Source organism: Myotis brandtii, unplaced genomic scaffold, assembly GCF_000412655.1.
Source record: "Myotis brandtii unplaced genomic scaffold, ASM41265v1 scaffold185, whole genome shotgun sequence".
NCBI classification, from domain to species: domain Eukaryota; kingdom Metazoa; phylum Chordata; class Mammalia; order Chiroptera; family Vespertilionidae; genus Myotis; species Myotis brandtii.
In genome coordinates this window covers 5620599-5633205 of record NW_005356870.1, presented here as the reverse complement: position 1 = coordinate 5633205, position 12607 = coordinate 5620599, and the positions used below count along the sequence as shown (strand labels likewise).

The 12607-nt window shown below is 45.9% G+C and overlaps 1 protein-coding gene across 5 annotated transcripts in view; it reads right to left on the bottom strand.

Moving 5' to 3' along the window:
* The window catches only part of LOC102257791 (low-density lipoprotein receptor-related protein 1), a 44158-nt gene that overhangs the window by 15428 nt on the left and 16123 nt on the right, over positions 1 to 12607 (bottom strand). For all 5 annotated transcript variants that reach the window (XM_014537890.1, XM_014537889.1, XM_014537891.1 and 2 more), the window contains 7 exons: positions 8381 to 8692; positions 7503 to 7715; positions 5760 to 5954; positions 4476 to 4691; positions 2033 to 2271; positions 1060 to 1189; positions 672 to 856 (listed from right to left, as the gene is read on the bottom strand). In XM_014537890.1, coding sequence (XP_014393376.1) covers positions 672 to 856; positions 1060 to 1189; positions 2033 to 2271; positions 4476 to 4691; positions 5760 to 5954; positions 7503 to 7715; positions 8381 to 8692 — 1490 coding nt within the window. The remainder of the gene's footprint in view (positions 1 to 671; positions 857 to 1059; positions 1190 to 2032; positions 2272 to 4475; positions 4692 to 5759; positions 5955 to 7502; positions 7716 to 8380; positions 8693 to 12607) is intronic.

Here is a 12607-nt window from a genome sequence, read left to right as displayed (position 1 = left end):
CCACACACCTCACACCCTTGCCACCACCATGGGTCCTGAGCTAACAAGGTGTCTAAGTTCAGCACGGGACAGCTAGAGCCCAGCACAATCAGAAAGTGAAGAGGCATGCCGACCTGACTGAACTGGCCGTCTCCCAACAGAGGTGCTACCACGACCAGCCACGAGAACTCAGCTTTCTTCTACTTGCCCATCAGAATCAAGGTCACTATGTTCGGCCAACTAATAATGCTAGACGAGAGCATAGGCACTTCTTAATTTGAGGGCAGGTCGCATTCCATCTGACTCACATGGAAAGGACTTCTGTATGGGTAGGTACTCCCCTTCCCCAGCTGCAGCACAAAGGGATGGTTACTTGGCTCTTGGGACAACCACAGAAACGTCTTGCTTAGCCCTAAGTGTGGCCCTGAGCTCACAGCTGGGGTGGGAAGGACTGTGGTGGTAGAGTTTGGGGAGGCTGGCTGGTAGGGTTGCAGAAATCAGCAGACAGGAAAGGAAGGAGACAGGACTCACCAGGAGCCCAGAATAGCTCAGGCACAGGGACACTGGTGGGTGGGTCAGCACCGCTCTGCCACTGAGACTGAGAGCTTAGGGAGTGGTCAGGGACGGCCTTCCCTAAAGTCTAGGGCCTAGACCATGTTTGGAGCTGCTGGGAACATAATTGGTGCACTCACAGGGCCTCGGGGGGACGGGTAGCAGGTGTGGGAGCACTGTGCTTGGCCGCATGCTGACGCCGAGCACTGTCCACCTTCGTCCGAGCCATCGGCACAGTCCTCCTTCCCGTCACACACCAGGCTGAGGTGGAGGCAGGCAGAGGAGCGGCACTGGAACTCAGAACTCCTGCACTTCTCGGGGGCGCCTGCATAGGATGATGCCTGGCCGTGATGGTCAGACCCACAAACACCCACCCCTCCCCTGGCCATGCTTCCCTGTGCGCAGGAGGCCTCCATTCTGGGGAAGGAAGGTTCCAGGTCCTGCAGCAGGGGCGAGCTGAACTGCTTTCTCACAGCAGCACGAGCAGCTGCCATCTGCCTCGCCCTTCGGTGAGAGCCCCGCACTTACACGCAGCCTCGTCACTGCCGTCCCTGCAGTCACGCTGCCCGTCGCAGCGCCAGGAGTCCGGCACGCACTGGTCTGCACTGGCACAGGACCACTGCCTGGAGCCGCACCGTAGCTCCTGGGGGTGACAGTTCTGTGGAGACAGAGGGGGATGCAGTGTCACTGGCAATCAGCACCGGGCAGGGGCTCTCGGAGGAAGACGCCTGCATTTAGGGGACAATCCTCAAGGCCCTACTGCAACAAGGCTGGGCAGAGCCTACACACTCGGTGAAACGCCGGCTGGAGTTTAGGCGAGGAGCTCACAGATAGGAGTGGGAAGCGGGAAGAAATGTCTGTTTTGGAAAATTAGAAAAGTCTTCATTCAAGAGGCATAAGCAGAAGAGTCCACGGAAGCTCTCCTCCGGGAGTCCTCCCACCGCGCCTAACGCTCAGCCCCGCTCGCTGATCGTTGTTTTACACCTAATTGACTTGGATACTCAGGTCTGGGGCAGGATGTGCAAGAGGAAGGGAGGGACATCCGTGACCCTGCTATACCCCAGATCCACGCTCAACCCTTCGGACACTACAAGGCATATCTTATACCCACTTTACTGATGAGGAAATACAACATGAGGGAGTAAGTACTTCCTTAAGGTCAAGTGCAAGCTGTAGGAGTCAAGCCCAGGCTGCCTTGTGCACAGAGTAGGAGCTTTAGTTTCTCCATCGTGACCATTGAGCAGACCTTCAGAGCTTACCTCTGAGGGGGACACCAAGACGTAACACTTGCAAACGTATAATAAAAAGCATCTTGGAAATTTGACTTTCAACAGGAGGATGTTAACACTTTGGACACTTTGGTGTAGTTACAAGTGGCTTTCTGGCTAGTAATCATGGTGGACCTCTCTGTTTTTGTGTTTTCCCAAGTTTCCTACAGGGAAGCCTGTGTTCCTGTTGTGATGAGAAATCTATGTTATCTTTCTGGAAGAAGAGCGACTACCTTCTCATCGCTTCCATCTTTGCAGTCTAAGTCGTGGTCACATATCCACTCTGTCAGCACACATTCTCCACTCCTTGGGCACTTCACCTCCCCCGAGGGGCACTGCTGGGGCCAGGCAACAGGACAGCCCTCTTCATCCGAGCGGTCCAGGCAGTCTCGGTTCCCATCACAGTGCAGAGAGTAAGATATGCATTGGCCGTTTTTGCATCTAAATTCAGATATGCTGCATTTTTCATGAACTGAAAAATAAAAGCTTTAGGTAAGAACTCAACAAGATGTAGAAGTGATTTGATGGAAAATAAAGTGGTTTGAAGACTTCCTGGTCTTCTCCTGTCATCTTGGAAATGAAGCCCCAGCAGGTGTTAGGGCAGACAGGTGGTTTGAGTAGTGTTAGGCCAGACAAGGCCTACTAAACTGGCCCAGAAAACCCTTCTGTCCTGGGGAACAATGGCAGAGGGACAGGGATGGAAGGACACTGGGATAGGAAGGAAAGTGGAATCCTCCTCTGGGACCTTAATGTCATCCATGAAAAAAGAAATTCCCTCCCAATATCCAACACACCCTATAATTTATGTTCTTAGATTCAAATTCTATAGACAGAAGTTGCTTGACTTGGTTCAAGAAAAAGGATCAGTTCCTCAGCAAAACTGTAAGTATGTATTAAAAAGTAAATTATACCTTGGATGCCTCCCTACTTCCTTCCTGTGTCTCTTTCCTCCTTATATTCTTATTAAGGGCCTGGCGCACAAATTTGCGTGCGGGTACGGTCCCTAGGCCTGGCCTGTGATCAGGGCCATCTTCCCCGGCTGCCCGCAGCCGGCCTCACGCCCCGCTTCCACCCACCCTCGGTTCCCTGTTCACCATCAGGCAATGGGAGCCTGCTGGCTTGGGGAAGGGACCAAGAGGTCAGCCATTTTGCCCTTTCCCTGGCCCTGCCCCCGAACCCCAGTTCCCCATTTGCCATTGGGCAATCGGAGCCTGCCGGCTGGGGAAAGGGACCAAGAGGTGGTCAGTGCACCTCATAGTAACTGGCCATCTGAGGCTTACCTGCGCCTCAGGCCAGCCCTGGGTGGCTGGGGGGTTGAGGAGACTGGGGGACTCCAGAGGCAGGTGCCCCAGCGGGGCTGAGGGGACTGGGCACCACCATCTGTGGCTGTGGGCGCCACCATCTTTAAGGGTGGGGCAGTCACTTAGCATATTCCCTCCTTATTGGCTGTGGACACCGACATCTTTGAGGGTGGGACAGTCAATTAGCATATCCCCTTCTTATTGGCTGTGGGTGCCGCCATCTTTTTGTGATGGTGTGAGGGTAAATTAGCCTATTACCCTTTTATTATATAGGATAAGCCCAAGTGCAGTCAAATCCTCTAGGTACCCAGCTGCCTCCACATCCAAATATATCATCTTCCATTATCCACTCTCTACATTCTCTCTTCTACCCTAATCCAACATGTGATTAAGGCCTTTGAAACATGTCATTAAGAAGAACAAATATAAAGATTGTGTATCTCATACAAATGAGGGGAACAAATGAGATGGCCCATCCCAGAGGAAGATGTAGGACCAAAGTTAAAATCTTCAGGGAGGGTAATTTTATTGCAACAAAAAATAATACTTTATTTTGGTAGTAGACTGAATTTCTATTAATGGAAATCTTATCATGGAAAAAGGAAGTTATAGCATGACCTTCAAGGATCCTCTCACTCAGAAACTTTCATGTTAGCCTGGTAACTGTGTAGTAACTACAATTGATCTTTATTACTTGTGGATTCAGTGTTTGCACATTTACCCCTTTGCTTAAATTTACTTGTGAACCCCCAAAAGCAACATTGCCACACTTTCATGGTCATTTGCTGAGATACAGCAAAGCAGAAAAAAAAAATTTGACTTGTCCAACACATGCATTCCAGCTGAGGTGGAGGAAGGCAACGCTCTATCTTCTGGTTTCATTTTCCATACTGTGCACAAGTGTGCTATTTTCAGTCTCTTTAGGGCCATGATTTTCACATTTTTAGACTTTTTGGTGATTTTGCTCTGATTTTGATGATAATTGCCCCCAGCAAAGTGCTGAAGTTCAGGCTAGTGTTCCGAAGTGCAAGAAGTCAGTCTTGGTGTGCCTTATGGAGAAATTATGTGTTAGATGAGCTTTGCCCAGTCATGAGATACAGTGCTGATGGCTGTGATTTCAATATTAATGAGCCAACAATGTATATAAAGTTGCCTTTAAACAGAAACATGTAAAACAAGGTTGTATATTAATTGGTTGACCAACATGTGACCAGAGACTTGTAGAAACCATACTCTCTATTTTTTTCTGAGAGCAATGATTCCATATCCACTAATTCAGTGCCCACAGCAACTTTATAGAATCTAACTACCAGGAATAAGGAAAATCAACTGAAATGTAGCTTAAAATACTCCAAGGAAGTTTCCTGGAACTTACTACAGCCTTGTTCATCTTCTTTGTCAGAACAGTCTGCGTTGCCATCACACAGCCAGCTCTTAGGGACACAGCGGGTCTTGTTGTCACAAAGTACAGAGCAGTCTTCAGTGGGCTTCCAGCAGTCCAGCTCGTCAGACCCATCTGAGCACTGCTGAGCCCCGTCGCAGTGGTACTTCTCCTCAAGGCACTTGCTTCCGTCCAGACACTGGAAGATCCCTTAATGGAAAGGGTCGAGAGCTAGCACCACTCAGTCAAACTGAAGGTTCAAAATTAGATGAACTCACCCTCATCCTGGAGTTAGAAGGATAAATAGACCACATCTTACTTGAACTCTATACTTCAGGTGATCCATAAGCAAACTTTAATAAAATGCTCTGGTCAATTAAGTTAGCAAGCCAGCCTGGGCTGCTTAAATATGGTCTCATATTTGTTGCATTATTTTAATGACTTGTTATAACACTACCAAGTGGTCCATTTAGGGCACTCTATAGTTCAGCCTATATTAAGACAAATATTGGAACACTCAAGCAAATTTGAGGAAGCAAAGAAGCAGTGGAAGCTCACAGAATCAGTATTCAAACAGTCTATGACTTTTATCTATGATAATTTATCTAGCAAGTATCTATATATATATATATATATAACTCTAATATGCAAATGACTGAACGTTGGAACAACTGAACAACCGGTCACTATGACGTGTGCTGACCACCAGGGGGCGCACACAGAACATGGCGAGCATTGGCCACGGCAGGATGATGGAGCAGGTGAGTAGGGGTGCCAGACCAAGGCGGGGCACCGGTCGCTGCCATCAGGGCAAGCCTCTGGTGGTTACTGAAAATTCTTTGCTCCCATGTGTCGTGGTCCCGCCCAGCAGGTGCGAGCTGTAGCTGCCTGCCTCAATCGCCCCTCAGGGCTTCTCCACCTCCCCCTGCTCCTGAGGGGCTATCGGGGCAGCAGCTGCTACTCTCAACTGCTGCTGGCGCCAGCTCCAATTGCTCCACACCATCAGTGGGTGCAAGCGGGGCCGGCAGCAGTGGGAGCAGGACTGCCAGTAGAGAGGGGACTAGGGGCTGCAGTGGGAGGGACTGGACGGGGGAGTGGAGGATGGGCAGAGACCTGCCCCTGTGCCCTTGGCAGCCTCACAGCCCACAGTGCCTTTCAAGATGCACGAATTCGTGCACTGGGCCCCTAGTGATTATAATAAACAGCCTGGCAATTCATATCATACTTTTGCTCAGTGTACCTGCAACAAAAGACTGATAAGAGGAGATGATGACAGACCTGGTCTGTTGCACAAATGAGAACAGTTCTCTTCATCGGAGCCATCCTGACAGTCACGCTCACCATCGCAGAGGTACTCCCGAGAAATGCATTCCTTCCCGTTCCGACAGGGAACAGAGGATCGGGTGCAAAGCAGAGGGCGTGGTGGAGGAAGAGTAGAAGGGGTGATTGTGGCTGCTCCTTCAACCCCTGGATCTAGAATAAGCAGTTGCTTCAGCAAGTCAGTCTATTAGATTTTAGCAATGGAGATGGGCTTTTGCTGTCCCCTCCTTCAGAAAACCAGGTCATGGCTGGGTAGCTATACCTTTCTGCCTCATAGGAAGAAAAGTGCAACCAAGCCTAGATCTTTAGATTAAGTGTGGGACATTCGCCCATCATCTACTGGCTTTGAATTTGGACCAATGGTTTTCCACTTTCAGGTCTATTAACTTTAACCTTAATTGTTTTTCACCACCTAATGCTATATTCTGGGAACAAAATATAAAGTAAGTTCTATGATGGGGACTTGTTCTTTTTGGTTTCCTGCTATACCATCTGTGGTCTAGGACAGGAGCCAGTATAACGTGGACACTCATTTGTTGAGATGTGTAAGTTACACTATGCAAAATTACCAATTCATACTCTTCAGCATCTATCACAGAAACCCAACAGATTTCACAGTAGACTAATCAAAATTGGATTTGTTACCAAAAAGTTAACTGTTCATTGACACACTTTACCACTTCAGAAATATGTTCATGTGCCTAATGCTTCCTATTAAGATCAGGTTAAACTAACCAACGAATCAAAAAGTAAAATAGTTTAGACAAAAAGGGAAGATGAGAGACCTTGTGGATTGGGTACATGAAAGAGAAATGCTTCTGTCCCTTTTCATTTCTACTCTTCCTTGGGACTTCTAGCTGCTCTGTCAACAGAGCCCCCAGACTCCTGTGATAGGATTTCTTCTTCTGCCTCAAGATTCAAGATCCAAGATCAGTCTTTTGGATTCTGTGTCCAAGGCTTACATGAGGAAACAAAGGTGACCCGGCCTTAGGCAGGTCATCCTGAACGACTAGGTGCAGCTTCCACAGAAAGCGAGTGCTGCTTTTGTTGGTACCCACAACCCCAGGGCAGCTTCGCATGGGTTCTCCACAAGATGTTACCACTATAGAGAGAGGGGGCTCCTTAGTAAAATCAGTTTGGGAAACTGCTTTAGAGAAAATTCAATGGTTGTCCTTACTGCCAGACTAAGAGCTCTAATATGCTAATGTGCAAGATGATTCTCAGAAGGGGCTGTGGTGTGCAGACTTCTCCAAGTATCGTCCCAGGACTTGTGTCATTTAGCAACTTTGAGAACCATCTTAGATCCTTACTCTCCTGGGGCACGGACAAGTTAAGGAGAAGGCCTGCTGAATTGGGGGTTGGGACAATAGCCATACAAACCTAAAGATGCCCAGGATTTTATCCTATAAAAACACTCTGGCCCAGCCAGATGGCTCTGTGGTTAACCACTGACCTATGAACCAGGAGGTCACAGTTCAATTCCCAGGCAAGGCAAATGCCCAGGTTGTGAGCTCGATCCCCTATAGGGGGTGTGCAGGAGGCAGCCTATCAATGATTCCCTCTCATCATTGATATTTCTCTCTCTTTCTCCCTCTCCCTTCCTCTCGGAAATCAATAAACATATATTTTTAAAAAGCACACACTCTGAGAAGAGCCAGGTAAAGTGGATCTCATAGAATAACCTCACAGAGGAAGACTCACCTGGAACCTCCTGGTTCTCTGCCAGGATGATTATTTTCTTTACGTGTGGCTCTTTGGACATGGAGAAGGGCTCCAGCGTCTTCCTGTTCCAGAGCACAAGCGCTGCTCCATTCATCGTCACCAGGTAGGGCTCATGGGCAGCAATAATGTCGTCGCTCCAGGTCTTGTTCAAAGTATATGTTCTATTTTTTAGGAGACTTAAACTTTGCAACCCTAGGGAAGAGTCGAGTTCTTACAAGCTGATATAGCACAAATAACCTGTGGGGCATGATTTGATTGAGGTTCAGTGACCCCAAATTGAAAATAAGCACAGATTCTTCCTATTAAGCTTTGTTGGTTCATAGTTAAAGATGGTCCAAAAAGTATTTAAAGTTCCAGGAGAGAGAGCAGCGTAGGTCTGCCATGTGGGCACATCAGATGGGACTTTATCATCTTCCATGTGTGCACTAAACCATGGGTCATCAGCACGCAGCTGCCAGGCCTCACCCATGGCTTTTCAGTGGGAAGACTATTACATTTGGCTACACAGTGTAACTTGTACCTGTTACCAAGTTATAATTGAAGCACCTGTATTTCATTTGCAATGGAAGTTTGGTTCCATTACTTCTTCTTATAGAGGTAGAAACAAATTTTGAAAACTGCAAAAAACTATTAAGCATGTTATTTATGGAGTTTTCTTTTTTAAATCCTAAGTCTAGACTTATAGATGAGAACTGAGTTTGATGTAAGTGACTCGTATCCAACCTTTGACTATGAAAATCAGAATTTGAGCTTATAGTTTACCTAGTTCTAAGAATAACTGGAATAATCCTACTAAAAGCAAGATCTCACTCATCCCCTCCAGCTTCTTCCAACTGCACTGGTTGTGTGGTGCTTACCTTGTTCTTTGGTGGTCCAGAGGATGCTGGATGAGCCGAGGTCTAAGGTCATTTGAGTGTCCGCCATCCAGGTGCCTCTCCAGACTTCCTGTCTGTTTTTGCCATCAAGGGTCATACTTTGCAAGTGTTTTCCACTTTCTACCCAGTAGAGGACCCTCCTTGGCCAATCGAGAAGAAGATGAAGTATAATGCTGCTCGTTCTGTAGAGAGTCTGTGTGTGTGGGCCAGTAATTCTAGTCTTCTGAATAATACTTCTGTCACAGGGCAGCCAGAACAAGTTCCCAGTTGATATGTCCACATTTGCTGAGCAAACTGTAAGGAGGAAAATAAGTCCAATTAAAACGGGCACTCAAATGTCGTTTCTTAAGTTTTGGGTCAAGGATAGAATGGTGCAAAGACCATTCTCTAACAAGCCTCACACCTTGTTTGTGTGATTACTTCCCATCATGCCTACTCTGGTTTCAACATCATGTCTGTCATCTGAGCTCATTTAATCCTACAACCACCTGGCACGGTAAGATGCTCATTGCATTTTATAAGTTAGATATCTAAGTGGCAAGGCTTGCATTTGAATGCAGAGCTGCAACTTCACATTCACATTCCTTCTTCTTCAAAGGTTAATTATGAAAAGCAATAAATTACATGACAAGTGACTAGGACTGAAATTGCTATAGAAAAGCAGAAATTGAGCTAATGTGACACCACGACAATAGTATAGAAGGTCATCGGTACAAAGGATGGAGAGCAAGGAAATCTACAACTAGAAGGCACAGATCAGACAAGGGCCAAGTTTATAAAAGTTATGAAGTATTGCTTTTCAGGTGTGACTAACAGAGTTAAGCACTAATCTACAAAGCACTCCCCAACTCCTACCCTAACCAATGTAGCTGGCTGTACAGTAGAGTCTAAGCTAGATATCACCACTGTGGGATGCAGGATAGCATAAAAGTTAAGTTCAGTATTAGGCTAGCAAGTTAGACGGTCTTGTTTGAAACACTGTTCCAAAATAAGGCATCAGTTAATTTTTGTGCCTCAGTTTCCACAAATGTATGATTGCAACAGTGCTTCTCTCATAAAGCTGTTAGAAGGATTAGAGTTAAGACATATGAAAAACTTAGAATAATGTCCATTATCTTTAGAACAGTGTGCTGGGACTAGTTTGCACAAACTCATAACATCCAGTTGATAAATTCTTGAATTCTGTAAGCTTGTTGTTTAATACAGCCACTATTAAAAAGTAAATTAATCATATTTGAAGCATGCCAGGGTCTTTCCACAGCTAGGGTTCAGGAATCTGGAGAAGGGCTGTGTATAAATGAATAAGACTAGACAAGAAATATAAATTTGAAAGGCATTTTGAGGGAGCTGGGGGAGGCTTAGCTCTAGTGACTAAGCTCTCTGAATGTCTGGTCCCAGGGCTTTTTATTCACACATTTTGCCCTTTAGCAAAGCAGATATACATATCAAAGGTAAGGTCCGGTAAACAATAATGGATCATCAGGTTAGGGGAATTGCCTTCAGCTGTTCCAGCAGCAGGTAATAACATGCAGACTTTCAGCCCTGCTGAAAGAGTCCATTCAACCTTTTGAGGACTTCTCGCATTTATTATGACATGCTGGACTTAGCCTCCAGCAGAAACAAAACTAAAATATGTAAGCCATCGCTGAATTATTTTCTTACAGATTACCTGTGCTTAGTTATTGGCACCTATTGCATCTGTATGGTGGAAATACTACAGAAAGGTCTGTTACTGCACATCCCCTCCCAACTCCACGTTTAGTGATGTCACATATGTAGTAAAATCTGGCATTGTGGGAGTTTTTATACCACAGACACTGGCAAAGCCTACACACTGGAGTTTGATTTGGGTTTTGTTTTCTAAACCAGACACTGGCAAACAATGGCCCTTATTGTCTGAATCAGCTTATTGTCAGTGGAATGTGGCCATGGCTATTCACACACACACTGTCTATGGCTGCTTTGGCGACACAATGGTGGAGTGCCCTGCAGGCCTGAAATGTTTACTATCTGGCCTTTTACAGAAAGAGGTTGACAACTCCTGGTCTAGACTTAAAATGACAGAGAAGAATGTTAATATTTAAGATTAAATTTATATGTGCCATTACATTTTTACATACCACAAAAAATAAGGAAATATATTTTTCTAGTATCTGAAAACTGTTATCCAGTTCTGCAAATAAGTCACTTGTCCATTGATGAACTAACTCCAACTAGTCTCCGTTGCTTCACTTTCATCTCATTTTTGGAAACAAGTGTCAAGCAACAACAACATTCACATCCAGACTACAGTCACTCAATAATGCATCAGAAGTCAAGCTTTTATTCATAGTTGGATTTTGTTAAATTTTGATTGAACTGTAACCAGAGATTGGCTAAGATCCAAGAATTCAGAATAAGAAAGCAATCTATGAAAATTAGTTGGCTATATAAAAGTTAAAATAAAGAATGTCCTATATCTCATTGTTTGTAAGTTGTATTGCATATTCTTTTTAATGGTAAGCTTTATTATAAACATATGTAGGTCTATATACACACACTTTTTCTCCCTAGAGAGCTCGTTGTTAAATATATCCCAGTGCACCCTGGGTGTTTATTAAGAATTCAAATGTTAACTACCAGGAAGTTGACAAATAGGCAAGGCATGGTAGCGGGGCATGGGCAATAGAGAAGCCAGTGCTCACAGGCCATAAGGTGCTGTAAGTTCTTCCTGCTTCCTGGGTGTTAGCATGAGAGCATGCCTTTATTGTCCCTCACGTTTGCCTAGAATTGTGCTTCTGAATTCTCCCCATATTCCTCAAGTCACTCTTGCCCAGGAAAGACTTGACTTAAGGTTGACACAGACAGGCCACACTCGGTGCAGCTTTTCTCTTCTTTGTTGGGCTCTGCCATCTGCAGAGAACATGTCCTCTCTCTGGAATTAGATTTAACCTTGGTTCCACTCAGGTTCAAGGTTGAAAATCCAGTGTCAGTCACAGAATGTTCTTTGAGCAAGTCTACACAGGTCTTAAAGACATCCACCCTTGTCTAAAACAGAATTTTGAAGCCCTCCCATTTTTTATTAGGAATTTCACCAGTGTTTTTCAGCCTCAATGTTCCATAAGAGGAGAAGATTAACACGACATGGATGTCAGTACACTTTGACGTAAGGAGACGCTGAAAGCTGATGTTCTGTGAGTTGTAAGGGGGCTCTGAGATCTGTAAGCAGGCCTAGATAGCAGGGGTTGAGCTGATTACCACCTATAAGAGGCCTGCCTGGCTTTGTCAAGCTGTTCACCCACTGTGTGTCTCTTACTCCCCCACAATTCTTCTCGCACCACGCATGTGGGATTATTCCCCCCACACCATGCGATTCTGCAACACCAGCTGGGTGTCCCACAATTCAATTCAGTTCTGACAGCATCTCTCTAGAGTAGCATCAGATCCCACAGGTGAAGACTCCGTCCCACAAGATTTCCCCCATTTCAGAGGCCACTCACAAGTCCCAGGTTGTCACCTATACTCTGACTGTCTGGCTGTAAATCAGGGTTCCCACAAACCTCTCTGGGATTCAATAATTTGATACAGTGGCTCAGAGAACTCAGAAAAACACTTACATTTGCTGGTTTATTATATAAAGGATACACATGAACAGCTACATGAAGGGATATATGGGAACGTCCAGAGACCAAGCTCAGGAACATCTGTCCCCAGGGCGCTGGGGTGTGCCACCCTCACAGCACGTAAAGGTGCTCTCAGTTCAGAAGCTCTTTGAACCCCATACTTTGGGGATTTTTATGGAGTCTTCATTACATTTGTGTGATTGATTATTAATTCTATTTCTAGCTCTGCTCCCTCTCCTGAGAATGAGGAGTGGGACTGAAAGTTCCAAGCTTTTAATCTTGACTTGTTCTTTGTGATGACCAACCCTCATCCAGGAGCCACCAAGAATTGCCCAGCAAATTCCAAGGGATTTGGGACCTCTGTGTCAGATGCTCCTATCACTCAAGGAATTAAAAGGTCTAAGGAGCTCTGTTCCAGAAACTCGGGGCAAAGACATCTATATATATAAAAGCCTAAGCAACCAGAATGACCAGAACGACCGGAATGACTGGTCACTATGATGTGCACTCAACACAGGAGCTGCCCCCTGGTGGTCAGTGCACTCCCACAGCCAATCTCCCCCAGCTGGCCAACCTCCCACAGTCCCTCCCCCTGGCCAGCAAACCT